General features: G+C 45.7%; 1 protein-coding gene across 1 annotated transcript; it reads left to right on the plus strand.

Annotated features, from left to right (window-relative positions):
- The first annotated feature begins 4,412 nt into the window (after nt 1-4,412).
- Nucleotides 4,413-15,022, plus strand: LOC130491236 (chymotrypsin-like elastase family member 1). Its single transcript, XM_056864950.1, has 8 exons — nt 4,413-4,452; nt 6,522-6,604; nt 7,404-7,504; nt 8,611-8,733; nt 10,024-10,160; nt 11,635-11,780; nt 12,796-12,939; nt 15,005-15,022. Exons 1-8 carry the CDS (start codon nt 4,413-4,415, stop codon nt 15,020-15,022), a joined length of 792 nt encoding a protein of 263 aa, XP_056720928.1.
- The last annotated feature ends 2,177 nt before the right edge of the window (nt 15,023-17,199 follow it).

Raw genomic sequence — 17,199 nt, forward strand, 5'->3', positions numbered from 1 at the left:
GCCTTCTCTGTGGTCCACTTTGCTCAAGACTTAGATGCTCATGCTTTTAATCTTACTGATTCCCAATTCAAACCTTTCTGCATCAGATCTGGGGTGAAATATGATGGGTACAATATGATGGGTGAAATAGATAAATACTAAGTTCAGTAGATAAACAACATGGGAACTGGCTGCATCTTTGCAAGTGGGGCTTTGTGGCAAGTTCTAGCCTACTCCAAAGTTTTATGGGCTACATTTTTAACTAACCTTATCCAAACTATTGATGCTCTGAAGTCCAGTGTAGATCTGTCCAACTGCTTTTCCCTGTGGTAGACGTTGTGTCGCAGAAGAAAGGAGCCTTACTAGTCAGACTGCATGGTTATTGTAGTGCTTTAATAGCTGTAGCTTGTTTCATTGTTGATATTGAGACATTTGTTCCTTTAGGGAGAACATGGTGTTTTTTTGACAGGCTAGACCCTCACACAATACTGAAAGGAAAGAAGAAGAGTAGGAGAGGGAAAGAAAGATGAGTGAAAACATAGACCAGAGGCTGTAAGAACGAAAGAACGAATTTAAACTCATGTTAAGAATTTTGCCCTGTGTGGTTTCCTTACCTGCATTAAGCTACACAATAGTTATGTGCAACCGGACACAAAATGTCCAGTTCTGGGGGCGGGGGGAATGTGCACTTCTGAAATTCAAGTCATGCAAAAGATGTGTTTACATTAGCTCCTGTGAAAAATGACCTGAGATGATGTGAAAACCAAGGCCTTTTACGCATGGCTGTTTCCCTCGCGGTCACCCCTCCAACGACTTTGGGTCTTTGTTTTGATTATGCATGCTGTTTCTGACCATTAGAGGTCGCCTCGCTCTCCCCGCTCGTTTTTGTGCGTTTTGCCGTGTTTTGAAATTTGTGATAAAACAGGTCCCTGAAAATGTGGGCAAAGTGCGCAGAAACCAGCTGGGAGAGCGAGGTGACCTCAACGGAGGGGTGACGGTGAGGGAAACAGCCATGCATAAAAGGCCCAAATGAGTAGTCCTGACTCACTCCAGAACCCCAGATCCCGATCAAGAGCACCCGTTTCTCCTCCACCTACCGGAGATTCTCCCTGGAGACTCCACTGCTCTGCTCCATAGAGGGTTCACCAGTGTTTTAAAGCGGGAAGAAATAGCTTGAGAACCCCTTTTCTGACAAATCTTGTGCAGTTGTCAATGCTGTGATAAGAGCAGTGATTCACACATAAGGAAATGGAAGGCATGTTGTAGCGGTGTGCACTCTGTGTGCCAATTCCAATCATAAACCGTGCATTGTTCCAAATGTTCCTTTAAAAAGAAGGAGCCCTGTCGTCATGACCTGCACCACTGGGGATTCTCCACCCACTTGACAAGTAGGGGAATGAAGGTGGTAGGGAAATAGATTGTTATCTTTTCAAGGAAGCTACATCCTCATTAGGGTTGCCAAGTACCAGGTAGTAGCAGGAGATCTCCTGCTAATTCAACTGACCTCCAGCCGATAGAGATCTGATCACCTGGAGAAAAATGGCCACTTTGGCAATTGAACTCTATGGCATTGAAGTCCCTCCCCTCCCCAAACCCCGCCCTCTTCAGGCTCCACCCCAAAAATCTCCCGCCGGTTGAGAAGAGGGACCTGGCAACCCTAATCCTCATCTTCCCTGTGGTTTTGCACAGCTAATGGCCTGCTGGCCTCAATCCTGCAGCAAGCCTCGCTCCCTGTGGTGAGTTACGTAACCTTCTCCTCTTTGGCCTACTGGGGCCCATCGCTCAAGGACACCATGTTGTGTGCTGGAGGGGATGGCACACGCTCTGGATGCCAGGTAATTGCATGCTGGGATAAAACAAACCACAAGCATATTTAAGGGCCAGACTAGATGTTGCATTTTTAACAAGTTAGGTGCATGTGCCTGAACTAGGGTTTCCAACTCTGGGTTAGGAAGTTCCTGGAGATTTGGAGGTGGAATCTGTGGAGGGTGAGGTTTCCAGGTGGGGCCTGGGGATCTCCCAGAATTACACCTCATCTCCAGTCTATGGATATCTGTTCCCCAGGAAAAAAATGGATGATTTGGAGGGTGGCGTCTATGGCATTGTACCCCACTGAGATCCCTGTCCTCCTCCAAATCTCCAGAAGTTTCCTAACCCGGAGCTGGACACCCTATGCCCCCCATCCCCTGCTGGTGGCCAGGGGGGACCTGGCAACCCTAAATTTGGGGAAGGGAGTGACCTCAGTGGGGTATAATGACACCATCCTCCAGAGTAGCCATTTTCCCAAGGGAACTGATGGCCATTGCTGGACAGAAACCAGCAAGGGCAAAGGGGTACCAATTTGTTTGTGTGGGGGAGAGGGGATGGAGTGTGTGAGAGAGGGGGGTGGGGGAAGTACTGCTATCTGGGTATTTTCAAATGAGGAGGGGGCAGTGAGCTGTGTTTGTATGTGTGTGAGACAAGGAAAGTCTCTGTGTGTCAACCATCCAGTTCATTGTGGCCCCATTTTCTTCCTGGCTTGTAGCTACCACTAAAAACACCCATCCACAGACTTGTTCCTGCGACCTCCTTCTCTGGCCTTCCTTTGTGTGATATTCCTAAGGTTGCCAAATCCATCTTGCTTGGGAAATTCCTGGAGATTTGGGGCAGAGCCTGGAAAGGGCAGTGTTTACTGAGGGGAGGGAGCTGAGCAGGGGTTGGATGCAACAGAATGTACCCTCAGAAGCTTCCATTTGCTCCAGGGGAACTGATCTCTGCAGTCTGGAAGCCAGTAGTAATGCCAGGAGAACTCCAGATCCTATCTGCAGGTTGGCACTCCTACACTTTGTCATACCCCAGTCCATGCACTTACATCCAGGATTCTGCAGCCAACCGACAGATATTGCAACATGCAAAATTTTTGATCACTGCAGAGAAATAAGGTGATGTAGTTGCTATGCAGAAGAAAAATGAAGCACAGCCAAGTGCGAGGAGGTTTCAGCAGTAACAAGAGTATATCTAATAAAGAGCTGAGCTGTGCACAGGGGCCTTCCCAGTTCAAATCTCACCTCAAGTGTGACTACAGCAAGCGTCTTAAAACAAATTTCTATTTCCCTGTCCAGTTCTTCATCTGCAATTTAAGTGGATAATCATGCTGTCTTGGATTGCGGAGGGAAATTCTAAAATTAAAAATGAAAAAGTTTCACTTACACATTCACTCATGCTTCAAACAACAACAACAACAACAACATAGACATTGTAAGTCAAAGTTGCACCCTTAACTCTGGTTCCATGTCACCAGTGCAGATGCTGCCCAGCATATTGAGTGCTCATTTACAACTCACACAGTTTCTCTTGCTCATCTTTCAAACCTTACCCCCTTCCAACTGCTGCTGTACCCAGTCCTTAAAACCCTCATTTCACACCAGCAATTTTGATGTGCGACCAAAGTCTTTTAAAACATTTATTTTACTGACACCCCTCCCATTCAGTGCTGCACCACCAACTTGCAGTCGAAGAGAGCTGAGACTACAAGATCAAGGGAAAGTGTGGCTGCATGCTATTTTCATGCACTGCTATCCCACTAAAAGTGGCTGTAAAGAATTCTGCCACCTTTCAGAGGAGCCAGGAGGGTAGCCATTATACCAAGTCTGTTGAAGCACAGTACTGCCCTGATCTGGATGGCACAGCTAAGCAGAATTAGCTCTGGTTACTTAGTAAAGAAGATAAATGTAAGTAAGAGTACCTTCTCTTGGGCTTGGCTGAATGGCTTCTGGACTCGTTTAGCAAAGAGCCCTGCGCTTCCCATCTTTCCTTCTGCCTTGGCTGTGTCTCATTGTGCAATTTCTGTTTTCACCAACAAGTTGTGGTTTAATTTTTCCCCCCACTTCTGTGAAAGGAAGTTTAAGAAAGAAGTGTCAGCTGTCACTGGGTTTGGCTTTGGGCGTGTTTGTCTCCTCCGCTGAATGCAGAGTAAGCCGTTTCCTTTACACATAATATCACAACTAACAAGCTGGATCAGACTGAGATCCATCTAATTTCATATTTTGTAAAATGTTCTGTGCCCAGAAATGCCTGTTAGTGGTATCTATTTGTGATGCATCCAGGGGCAGATTTATCATTATATTACATGTCCTACAGCTGTCTTCATCTCTGCTATCCTGGTGATGTAAAATTCCTAAATATGGTTGCAAACCCCCAGGTAGTAGCTGGAGATCTCCTGCTATTACAACTGATCTCCAGCTGGTAGAGATCAGTTCACCTGGAGAAAATGACTGCTTTGGCATTTGGACTCTATGGCATTGAAGTCCCTCCCCTTCCTGAACCCCGCCCCCCTCAGGCTCTGCCCCCAAAACCTCCCACCGGTGGCAAAGAGGGACCTGGGAACACGATTCCTAAAGTATAAAAGGAGTGAAAAACTAAGGCAATGTCAACTTGTCAAGTATTCAGTCACCATGCTGGGGCGTCTTATTTTGGCTGCTGTGGTCCTCTCCGGTGAGTATTTCTAATGTGGAATATTTTGTCGGGTCGAAAAACTTTTTTTCCCATTTACTAACATCATTGTAGTTTTCAATGCCTCTTTCCATTATTTCTCTGTTAAGAACTTCACCTCTATTCTTAGGAGTAGATGGATTTATTATAATCTCTTTCCTAGGTTTAGTTAAACTTTGTGGGTGGACTTAGTTGGTAAACCTAATTTGTCTACATGGGCATTAATTTAAAGCTAATGCCGGCAACCTGTAGAACCCTGACTAGCCTTAGTTTGTCAGAGCTTGGAACCTAAGTAGGGTCAGCTATGGTCAACACTTGGATGGGAATCCACCAAGGAAGACTGGGGTTGCTATGTGGAAGAAGGCAATGGCCAACTACCTCTGCTCATCCCTTGCCATGAAAACCCATCAGGTGTTGCCATGATTCAGCTGCAACTCGACAGCACCACCATTATATGTTATAATGTAAGCCATAATTCCAAGCCCAGGATGTCTACAACATTTTGTGTTTGCCCAACCCCCAACAAAGAATCCTCATGAAGTCAATAGAGACTGACATGAAGCCACTTCAATGAATGGCAACTCACCGCAAGTCATTCCAGATTTTACATTGTGATTTCCAGTTTGACACTCAATCAGGGGGGTCTTGGTTCTTTCCAAAGTAGCAGTAATGTGTTTTTTTTAGTACTTTGGTATATTTAAGATCCCCATGGGGCAAAGTGGTAAGCTGCAGTGCTGCAGTCCAAGCTCTGCTCACGACCTGAGTTTGATCCTGACAAAAGTTGGTTTCAGGTAGCCAGCTCAAGGTTGACTCATCCTTCGATCCTTCCGAGGTAGGTCAAATGAGTACCCAGCTTTCTGGGGGTAAAGGGAAGATGACTGGGGAAGGCAAACCACCCCATAAATAAAGTCTGCCTTGGAAACGTCGGGATGTGACATCACCCCATGGGTCAGGAATGACCCGGTGCTTGCACAGGAGACCTTTACCTTTTTACCTTCGTGTATTTAATTTACTTCAGAATATTAAATTTCTGCATTTCTTGGCAACTAGCCACCACAAAATCTTGTGCCAAATTATTCTCTATGCCATCATACATTTACAGTGCAATCCTAGACAGATAAAGCCTTCTACATCCATTGATTTCAATGAACTTAAGGGTGAGGGTGTGGCTCAGTAGTAGAGCATCTGCGTAGTATACCAAAGGTCCCAAATTCAATCCCCACCACCAAGTTCAATCCCCAACACTTCCAGTTGTAAGGACCAAGTAGTAGATGATGTGAAAGACCTCAACTAAAAACCATGGAGAGCTGCTACCAGTCTGAGTAGACAGTGCTGATGTTGATGGACCAGTGGTCTGATTCAGTATAAGGCAGCTTCATGTCTCCATGTGAAATACCTCTACCTGAGACCCTGGAGAGCCACTGCCAGTCTGAGTAGACAATAATGACCTTGATGAACCAATGATCTGACTCTGTAGAAGGCAGGTTCATGAGTTCAAGTGTAGATCTGCTTAGGATTGAACTATGAAGGATTTTTTTAGACACTAGCTTTCTCCAGAAATCTTGGTGTATTGCAGATGACTGCCATGCTGGATATCTCCACACCAGTCATCATTGCTGCCAGTCCTCAAAGTTACTGTCACTGGTCCCAATGTACAAGTAAGACCAGCACATGAGGTGAAAATAGCAACCATCATGCAAACCCAGCAACAAAAGTACCAGACCCCCCAAATACCAAGTACTTCTTCTATGAAATGCTTCCATTCCCCATCAAGTTTGCAGCTAGGATTGCCAAGCTCCAGGTGGTGGCTCGAGTGTTCCCTGAATTACCACTATAGTTGCCATTATGAGTGATTCCTTTTGGTAGTTCCCTCATTCTCACCCTCCTTCGAGTCTTTGATTTCTTCATCGGAGGAGGAGGAATCAGGAGGAATCAGTACCCTAATACATGACAAGTGACCTGATACAATTGCTGTACTGGGTTCTCCCTGTAGCCACTGCTGCTGTTTCTCAGGTCTCCAGTGGCTGTAGTCCACTGAGATCACACTTTCTGACACTGTTTTATTCCTGAAGGACATTGTTCAGAGGGGTCGCTTGAAGACCATGGAGAAATTGTTGGGGGCAACGATGCAGAGAAGCATTCATGGCCATCACAGGTAAATGCACCATTTCTTTTTTTGCAGACTGGTGTTTTTGACAACTCTGTCCCTTGAATCTGAGCCAAAGTTTTAGACTTCTGGAGTCCACTCCAGGACTTGGTATGGGCAGGAACAGGGAGAAAGGAAACTGTAGACACTGCGGGCCCCATACTGAGAAAGAACCTGACTGATTAAACTGTGCTCCTGTTTGAAACTATGCTGCCTCTTTATTTTGATGCATTAAGGGCACAGCGCAGGCAAGAAATGGAAGGCCTTTTCAATTTCACTTGGGACCTGTATCCTTTTTTCCTTACAAGCAGAAAAACCAGGCTTGGAGGGAGACAAACCTGTTCAGGGCTGCATTTTCCCTCCACTGTTTATCATTTAAAGAAAACAAACTACTAAAAGCATTGCTTTCCTCTGGCCCAGGGAGCCTTCTTCCATTGTAAAAGGCTCTTCTGCCAGGGTCACCAGTCCTAAAAGAATGGCCTGTATCACACTACTCTCCTTAGCAAAGTTTTAGGCAAAGGAGGGCTTTCTCCAACTTTAAGCAAATCTTCCATCAGAGGAAAAGCCACTTAGATTGGAAGAAGAATCCTTAGCCTTGAGGAAGGCTTCCAACTTTGCTGAGTGGGGTGGTATGACACAGGCCCTTACATCCAACCATGAATGCTTTTAATAAGCTTTCTGCAAATGAGTGTCTCTTGGATAGATTACTTGCTCCAGCTGTATCACTATTCTATGGAGACATCTTGTGTTCCTTTTGGTGGGCAAAAGAATAACAATCCAACACTCTCTCAACTCTCCTCCTATCTAGATTTTCCTCTTGGTCGATTTAGGCGGAGGCTTGCAGCATCAGTGCGGTGGGACACTGGTGAAGCCAAACTGGGTGCTGACAGCAGCTCACTGTGTGAACAGGTGAGAAGATCTTCTATTCCTAACTGAGACAGCAAAGAGGCATTGATTGGAATGTCACTGGTAGGGTTGCCAAGCTCCAGGTGGTGGCTGGAGATCTCCTGCTATTACAACTGATCTCCAACCGATAGAGATCAGTTCACCTCGAGAAAACGGCTGCTATGGCATTTAAGTTCCCCCCTCCCAAAACCCATCCTCCTCAGGCTCCACCCCAAAAAACCTCCCGCAGGTAGCAAAGAGGAACCTGTCAAGCCTAGTCACTGAGTAAGATGGGGCAGAGGAGTTGACACTGGATCAAACAGCCAGCGTGGTATAGTGGTTAAGAATGGTGGTTTGGAGCAGTGGAGCAGTGGAGTGTGATCTGGAGAACCGGGTTTGAGTGGAGGAGGCTAATCTGGTGTACTGGATTTATTTCTCCACTCCTACACACGAAGCCTGCTGGGTGACCTTGGGCTAGTCACAGCTCTATTAGAGTTCTCTCAGCCCCTCACAGGGTGTCTGTTGTGGGGAGGGGAAGATGATTGTAAGCCAGTTTGATTCTCCCTTAAGTGGTAAAGAAAGTCAGCATATAAAAACCAACTCTTTTTTTGTTCTTCTTCTTGGAAATGCTCACCTTATACCTTTATGTGCATAAAAAATATAAACCTCTTTTTGAGGTTGTGTCTTCTAATGGTATGCCACACTGGAAACGAGGCTGCTTCTATACAAAGGGGGTTTGCCTCACTTTGGCATCCACACTGGACTGGCTTTTGTTGTTTTTGTCATTCCACTTTCAGGGGCTTCTTCCGCAGGTTCCACCCTACAAAGCAGCCATTTTCTCCAGGGGTTCTGATCTCTGTAGTCTGGAGATCACATGTAATTCCAAGAGATCTCCAGGCCCTACCTGGAGGTTGGCAACTTCAGGTGATGGACCAGACCCATTGCACACCAGACCCATTGCAAACAGGATATGTCTTCCTGCCTGCCATGCTGTGGCTCTCAACCTTTGATTCAGTTCTGAACGCTTCATATCTTTTTCCAAACACCAGAAGGGAAGAATATGCTAGGGACGTAGAAAGACTGCAAATGGTAAATATAACCATTCCATTTCCATGCCCTCTTAGCTCCAGGAATTCGGATTTAACTGTGGTTGCTGGTGACCACAACATTAATCAATGGGAAGGCACAGAGCAGTATTTACGTGTGGACCGTATCTTCAGGCACCCAAATTGGAATGGCGATGTTAATGATGGGTAAGTGTTATCCTGAAAATATTAACCAGCCAAATAAGCCTGCTGGAGTATGCATCAGATCATGTAGTGCCCAGGATTAAAACAGCTATTTTAGACATGCAAGAGTTCTAGGCATACCCAAAATTCAGTAAAGCAGGTAAACACAAAGGAGGCAGAGTCTGGCAATCAGCGTAGGCCTTTTATGCAGGGACATTTCCCCATGGTCACCCCTGTGGACTGCTTTTAGGCTTCCTTATGATTATGCATGCCTTTTCCGACCATCAGAGGTCACCCCGCTCTCCCCACACATTTTGCCTGTGTTTTCCAGATGTCGTTTTAGCCTGGAAGCTGGAAAATGCAGTCAAAACACACGAAGAGAGCAGGGTTACCGCTGACGGTCAGATAAGGCATGCATAATCAAACGGAAGTCCCAAGGCAGGTGGTGGGGGTGACCGCGGCAAAAAGTCACTGCATAAAAGGCTATAGACTTGAGAGTGACCTGAAGATCTACAAGAAGCTTCTTCTCTCCTGTTACCCTCCCATTTACTGCAGCCAGCCAACAGCAAGCAGACAGCACATATCACGAGGCTTTGCCAACAGTCTAGAAATGCTACAGAGTTTTGGAGGGCACCCAAGGAGGGATTTCCTAACCAATTGTGGTCTGTTATGCACCTGTGGTAGAAAAACCAGGGTTTGTGCAACAAACAGCAGATTCTACAAACTGCAGTTTATTGTGATATCCATAAGCACTCAACATCTTTTAGCCTAACCAAACTCACAGGCTGTTGTGATGATAAAATTGGTGGTGGGGGGATGTCATTTATGGCACTCAAGAGTTTCTATGGAGGACTGAATTAAAAAAACCAAAGCAAATAAATAAATGCTTCATTGTTTTTTCTACTAACTATCATTCCTTCCCTAATAGCCTGCTAAAATCTTTCCCTTCAAACTTTCAGAAATGTTTCCGCTTAGCAAAAAAGTCTGGTGTGATCCGTTGGATACAGCATTGAATGGGTTTCTTACACGTGTGCTGCATTTAGCTTTTGGTTGCAGATAATTTTATTACAATTTGAATTCTTGTTAGTCGCCCAACAGGTGCACTCCTAAACAGAGTTACACCTTTCTAAAACCACTGAGGTCAGTGGGGTTAGAAGGGTCTAACTCTGCATTGGATAGCACTGACATTTCCATCCGCAAAAAGATGAAGTATACCAGCAGTTCTGGTTTCTGATGTGGTCTTTGAAGAAAGGACAGTCATTTGTTTTGCGCCTTTTCATCCCACTACCCATTGTCTCTTCTCTTCCCCCACAGCAATGACATTGCTCTGCTCCGTCTCTCTCAGAGTGCAGTTCTCAACAACTATGTGCAGCTTGGATCTTTGCCCCCAGCTGGACAGATCCTGCCCAACAACTATCTCTGTTACATCATTGGCTGGGGGAGGACCAAAAGTGAGTGTAACAGTAACTCCCACAAGGTTCTTGGAGAGAGTATCAAAGCCTTCTTTGTGGTCCACTTTGCTCTGGACCTAGATGCCCATGCTTTTGATCTTATTGATTCTGGTGTTGAATATGATGGGTGCAATAGATAAATGACAAGTTCAGTAGATAAACAACGCTGCAACTGGCTGCATCTTTGCAAGTTGGGCTTTATGGCAAGTTCTAACCTAATCCAAAGCTCCATGGGCTGTTTTTTTAACAAACCTTATCCAGACTATTGATGCTCTGCAGTCCAGGGTAGATCTGTCCAACTTCTTTTCCCTATGGTGGACATAGTGCCGCAGAAGAAGGAAACCTTACTAGGCGGACTGCTTGGTTATTGGTGTGCTTTAATAGCTGGAGCTTGTTTCATTGTTCATATTGAGACATTTGTCCCCTTAGGGACACCATAGTCTTTTGTTGGGCAGGCTAGACCCCCACCCAATACTGAAAGGAAAAGAGAAGAGTAGGAGAGGGAAAGAAAGATGAGTGAAAAAAGCAGATCAGAGGCTGTAAGAAAGAAAGAATTTAAGAATTTTGCCTTGTGTTGTATGCTTGCCTGCATTAAGCTACACAACAGTTAAGTGCAACCAGACACAAAATGTCCAGTTCTAGGGGGGAATATGTGCACTTCTGAAATTCAAGTCATACATACGATGCGTTACACTAGCTCATGTGAAAAGCAACCTGAGATGATGGAAAAACCAAGGCCTTTTATGCATAGCTGTTTCCCTCTTGGTCACTCCTCCAATGACTTCAGATCTTTGTTCTGATTGTGCATGCCATTTCCAACCAGCAGCGGTCACCTCTCTCTCCCCGCTTGTTTCTGCACGTTTTGCTGTGTTTTAAATTTGTGATAAAACAGGTCCCTGAAAACATGGGCAAAACATGTGGAAATTAGCACGGGGAGCGAGGCGACCTCTGATGATCAGAAACGGCATGCAGAATCAAAACAAAAACCTGAAGTTATCGGAGGGGTGACGGTGAGGAAAACAGCCAAGCATAAAAGGCCCAAGTGGGTAGTCCTGACTCACTCCAGAACCCCAGATCCCAATCAAGTGCACCCATTTCTCCTCCACCTACCGGAGATACTCCCTGTAGACTCCGTATAGAGGGTTCACCAATGTTTTAAAGCTGGAGGAAATCGTTTGAGAACCCCTTTCCTGACAAATCATGTGCAGTTGTCAATGTTGTGATAACAGCAGTGATGTACGCATAAGGAAATGGAAGGCATGTTGTAGCGGTGCGCAGTCTGTGTGCAAACTCCAATCATAAACAGTGCATTAGTTCCAAATGTTTCTTTAAAAGAAAAGGAGCCTTGTCATCATGACCTGGATCACTGGGAATTCCCACCCACTTGACAAGGAGAGAAAAGACGGTGGTAGGGAAATAGATCATTATCTTTTCAAGGAAGCTACATCCTCATCTCCCCTGTGGTTTTGTGCAGTTAATGGCCCGGGGGCCTCAGTCCTGCAGCAAGCCTTGCTCCCTGTGGTGAGTTACTCAACCTGCTCCACTTCGGCCTACTGGGGCTCAAAGGTCAAGGACACCATGGTGTGTGCTGGAGGGGATGGCAAAGGTGATGGATGCAAGGTAATTGCATGCTGGGAAAAACAAACCGCAAGCATATTTAAAGGCCAGACTAGATGTTGCATTTTTAACAAGTTAGGTGCATCTGCATGAACTAGGGTTTCCAACTCTGGGCTGGGAAATCCCTGGAGATTTGGGGGTGGAACCTGGGGAGGGCGAGGTTTCCAGGTGAGGCTTGGGGATCTCACAGAATTACGCCTCATCTCCAGACTACGGATATGAGTTCCCCTGGAGAAAATGGATGCTTTGGAGGGTGGATTCCATGGCATTATACCCCACTGAGATCCCTATCCTCAGGCTCCACCTCCAAATCTCCAGAGGTTTCCTAACCCGGAGCTGGACACCCTATGCCCCCCATCCCCTGCTAGTGGCTAGGGGGGACCTAGGGTTGGCAGGTCCCTCTTTGCCACCAGTGTGAGGTTTTTGGGGCGGAGCCTGAGGAGGGTGGGGCTTGGAGTAGTGAGGGACTTCAATGCCATAGAGTCCAATTGCCAAAGTGGCCATTTTCCCCAGGTGAATGGATCTCTATTGGCTGGAGATCAGTCGTGATAGCAGGCAATCTCCAGATAGAACCTGGAGTTTGGTAACCCTAGGGGGACCTCAGTGGGGTATAATGACACAGAGTCTACCCTCCAGAGCAGCCATTTTCTCCAAGGCAATTGATCTCTGTAATCTGGATATCAGTTGTAATTCTGGGAAATCTCCAGGGTCTACCTGGTGGTTGACAACCCTAGCATCTCCCCAGCAGTCCAAATAGTGCCCCCCATGGGGGCATTTTGGGTCAGAAAAAATGGTGAGGAGGAAAGTCTGAAGCCTCTTATCCCTGTGAGCCAGGGCCAGCCTCAGCATTCTTAAAAGTGGACATTACCTACCTTATCACGTAATAATTGATTATAGTGAGGATTTAGCAGTGTGGGAGACCAGTCTTAGATATTGTTGAAACATTTGAAGTATTGGACAAAGGAATACATCAGAAATGTGGGTGATGCATGCCTTCCTTTTCTGCTCTGTTCTCCAGGGGGATTCTGGGGGACCTCTGAATTGCCGGGTGAATGGCAAATACTATGTCCACGGAGTCCTTAGCTATGGTTCCCTTCCATGCAACTATTGGAAACCCTCCGTGTTCACACGGGTCTCTGCCTACATTTCCTGGATGAATAATGTAAGTTTATTGCAATATATACCAATGGTGAAGCAATTAAAGAGGGTATCAGAAGCACATATGGTATAGGGTTGCCAACTCTGGGTTCAGAAACTCCTGCAGACTTAGGGTTGGGGCCTTGGGGAGGGTGGGATTTGGGGAGGAGAGGAGTTCAACAGAGACGTGATGCCATGAAGTCCACCTTCCAAAGCTGCCATTTTCTCTAAGGGAATTGATCTCTGTCATCTGGAGATCAATTGTAACTCCGGGAGAGCTCCAGAACCCACCTAGAGGCAGCCAGTCCTATACTGAGAGGTCTATCCTAGCCATATTTTCTATTGGTGGAAGATGCCAGCAGAAAAGAATGATCATTGCATTTTTTACCTTTTCCTCCCTTTCACTGCAGACCACCCCCCCAGGGGCCCGAACCCTGAAACACCAAGCTGTGTTTCTCATGGTGTGTTGATCCCGGAGGCTTGGGCGGGGAGGGGGACCGCAGACTGCAGTTGTTGAGCAAAGGAGGAAAGGCAAAATTAAAAACAAGACTAATTTGAATGGAGTTTTGTCCCCAGAAATGGGGAGAAACACTGTCAAAATGAAGTGCCAACTTCCATTGGGAAAGGTGGACAGGAAATGCTATATGGGTACACATACACACACAAACACATATGTTAGTCTGCATTTTAGGAAGAGCAGCGATAGCCCTCATGTGACCAGGGAATGCACATTGACTCTTTTCTAGTCTTTTTGCAGAACTCTACAATTGCCAGGGTTCTGGGAGGGGAGGATTGCCAACCTCCAGGTATTATCTGAAATGATGAGGCACCTCCGTGCTAATACCAAATGGTTAGAAAAAACTGCAACGGAGTCTTCCAATACAAAAGTAGCAAAAAAATCTTATTGGTGCTTACACATAAATGACAATAACAGAACACGTGAAGATATATACAATATATACAGTACAAAATTTTAGTGCAGTCTCTATGCAACACAGTGATTGGTTCTTCTAGGTATATATTTCTGTTTTCTTCATTGAGTCCTATAATAGGTACAATAGTTCCAAAAGAGTTGCTTTTGGGGAAACAATGGGGTTTGTTGTAGGGATCAGTTGTAGGGTTGCCAGCTCTGGGTTTGGAAACACCTGGAGAAAATGGTCATTTTGGAAAGTGGACTCTATGGCATTATACCCCATTGAAGTCTCCTCCCTTCCCTTCCCTCCCCTCCCCAATCCACGCCCCTCCTTAGGCTCCACCCCTAAAATCTCCATGTATTTCCAAACCCAGAATTGTCAGCCCTAAGATGTATGTATAAAGGGAGGGGTGTATGTATTTTAAGAAGCCCTAGAGAGAACAGTATGTTTATGTGCATAGACACATCACCCTAGTGGAATTTCCATCAGTGAGGGACCAGCCACTCAGCATCAGCAGCATAGTGCAGGTCTTGGACACACCACAGAGGTTTGCACAAGTTTCCACAAGTACAGCACCGTAAGAATGAATGGCAGCCATTTGTTTGTGTGAGAGAAAGGATTGTATGTTGTGGAGGCTAAAAAAGTTCCCTTTTCTTGCTGAGAAATATGGTTGCCAACTCCTATTTGGGAAATTCCTGGAGATTTGGGGGTGAAGCCCAGGGAGTGTGTGGTATGGGGAAGGGAGGGACCTTAGCAGGGTATACTGCCACAGAGTCTACCCCCCCAAAGCAGCTGGGTAGCCTTGGTCTAGTCACACTCTCAGCGCCCCACCTACCTCACAGGGTGTCTGTTGTGGGGAGGGGAAGGGAAGGGGATCGTAAGCCAGTTTTTCTTCCTTAAGTGGTAGAGAAAGTCAGCATGATAAAAACCAACTCTTCTTCTTCTTGCTGAGAACTAACACTTTGGCCCTTCTCTCATGGTTGTATTAAGTGTCAGTTAACTGTCAGTGTGTAAGCAGAGCTGGAATCCTCAATAGTTTTTTTTCAAGTGGATCTTCTGCTAAAACTTTTCACTGCCATAGGATTCATCTATTATTTTAGTATCAAAATCTGCATTTCTAGAGCTGTTTAAAAAAGAAGAATGCTTGGCTTAGTGACTTCATTTTTATTATTTCAGATAATTTCCTCCAACTGAACAAGCTAGAAAACAGAAGTTACATCCAAAGTAAAAATGCACTACACCGTTTTTTGTCAGCGGAATGTGGAAGTGCCTGCAACCCTTTGCAAAAAATAAATCTATATATACATATGCAGAAACTTATTTGTTCTTTGTCTTTATGTTTTGAGATTACACTTGGTAATAGCCACAGAATCTCAGGCTGGTTAGGATTCTCACATGAATTGTTCAGATTGTAATTCCCTTACAAGCCTTGATTCGGGAATAACTTTGTTCGCTTTATGTGACACACACCCCACCCGCAACAATCCAGTGTGGTATAGCGGTTAGTGTGTTCAAAGTCCTGTTGGCCAATCGCTTTCTCTCTATCTAATTTACATCACAGGGTTTGCTGAGGATGAAAGGGAGGAGGGGGAAATAATGTATGCTTCCCTGAGCTGCTTGGGGGAAGGATGGGATGAAAAGGCACCCAATAAACAAACGTACTCCAGTTAAGCAGGACTGTACCTCAGAAGTTGAAAATGCCACACATGAATGAATGATTGGCAGATTTAACTTTCTTGGGTGTAGCCTCATCTGAAAAAAAAATGACCGTTGCTGGACTGAAACCAGAAAGGGCCAAAGAAGTACCAATTTGTTTGTGTGGGGGAGAGGGATTGGAGTGTGTGTGTGTGTGATTGTGTCTGTGTGTGAGAGAGAGAGGGAGGGAGGGGAAAGTAAGTGCTGTCTGGTTGGTTTCATATGAGGAGGGGCCAGTGTGCTGTGTTTGTTTGTGTGTGAGACTAGAAAAGCCTCTGTGTGTCAACCATCCAGTTGCCACTCCAGGGCCAAGTGTGGAGAGGAGGGCAGAGACCAACAACCCATTTGTATAACCATTGTTAAATAAGCAACCTGAACAACACAACATTAATCGGAACAATTTTATTTGGAGAAAATTGGCCACAGCTTAATTGGCGCCAGCTGAAATGTATTGGCGCAGTACCCCCCTCCCCCCGGCCCTGTTCCCCCAAAAGAGAGAGGAGTTTTTCCTTCAGGAGCAGAATTCCAGAAGCTTTCCCCAGAGCATGCAGAGAATTCCAGAGCTTTTCTCCTGCAAGCCCCCACCCCAAGGCAAAATGTGGGCCCAGTATCCCAACCTCTAGAGAAAAGGAACAAAAGCTATTGATAGAGAAGTCTAGCGCTTTATCGCAAGAGTTGGAAAAAAAATTCCCGCATGGGAGGGCATGCCTTGGATTTGTCGCTGTCTAGATGCACATTTTTCCCAACGAAATGTTGAACACTCAAAAACAAGCACTCCTGCCTGCTTAGAAAATTCAAGAGAAAATATGCATTTATAAAGTGGTTAATTTGATTCAAACCTCAGATGTCATGAAGAGGAACATGGGAGGTCTTGCCATGGATTTGCCGCTCTCTAGATGCACATTCTTCCCAAAGAATGTTCAGAAGTCAAAAACAAGCACCCCTACTTGCTTTGAGAAGTCACAGGGGAAGATGCATCTACAGATGGGGGGGTTTGTTATGAGACCGCGGAAAAAAGTTGCCGGGATCTGAGAAAGAGTGAAGCAGGAGAAGAATATGCTGCATGGCAGTGTCGAGATAGTGAAATAGCGATAAAGGAAATGAAATAATTTTTTTAAAATAGCGGCGAGTTTTTTGCATTCATGCCACACTCTGCTTGCGAAAAATGAACAGGGAAATAGCTTCCTCCCTCAACGGCAGGTTCGGAAAGGGGATGGGGTCAGGAAGAGTAGGTAGGTGGTACCATACAAAGGCGGGGGAAGACCTGGGTGGGCGGAGGAGAGGTGGGGACAAGATCATTCGCGGCTTTAATTATTCGTGCAACTCAGCACGGATTCTTCGCAGCCACAGCAGGGCGGTCCAAAAAAGTCGCGTTAGAAGTGCTTTTCCAAAATGCAAGGTTTGTAAGCTCTGGCTGCGCAGTGGGGTCTGATTAATCCATTTCCTGTGCAAAACTAAAAAAAAACTGTGGGGTACTTCAGCATGGACCGCGCAGCAAATTGCCATGCGTAAATGGCCACACACTTCCCTTTGCTCTTCTTTCAGACTTTCCCTGCTTCCAATTGCTGCTATATGTGCAACCCAAGTCTTTTTAAGCATTTATTTTGTTGACCCCCCCATTAGGTGCTGGACCACCAACCTGCAGGGGAAGAGAACTGGGACTACATGATGAAGGG

This window comes from Euleptes europaea, chromosome 1 (genome assembly GCF_029931775.1).
Source record: "Euleptes europaea isolate rEulEur1 chromosome 1, rEulEur1.hap1, whole genome shotgun sequence".
Taxonomy (NCBI): domain Eukaryota; kingdom Metazoa; phylum Chordata; class Lepidosauria; order Squamata; family Sphaerodactylidae; genus Euleptes; species Euleptes europaea.

Coding starts and splice junctions, on each gene's coding strand:
- LOC130491236 (XM_056864950.1), top strand. CDS start 4,413: ATGCTGGGGCGTCTTATTTTGGCTGCTGTGGTCCTCTCCG. Junction 4,453..6,521: donor GGCTGCTGTGGTCCTCTCCG/GTGAGTATTTCT, acceptor TTATTCCTGAAG/GACATTGTTCAGAGGGGTCG. Junction 7,505..8,610: donor GCAGCTCACTGTGTGAACAG/GTGAGAAGATCT, acceptor TCTTAGCTCCAG/GAATTCGGATTTAACTGTGG.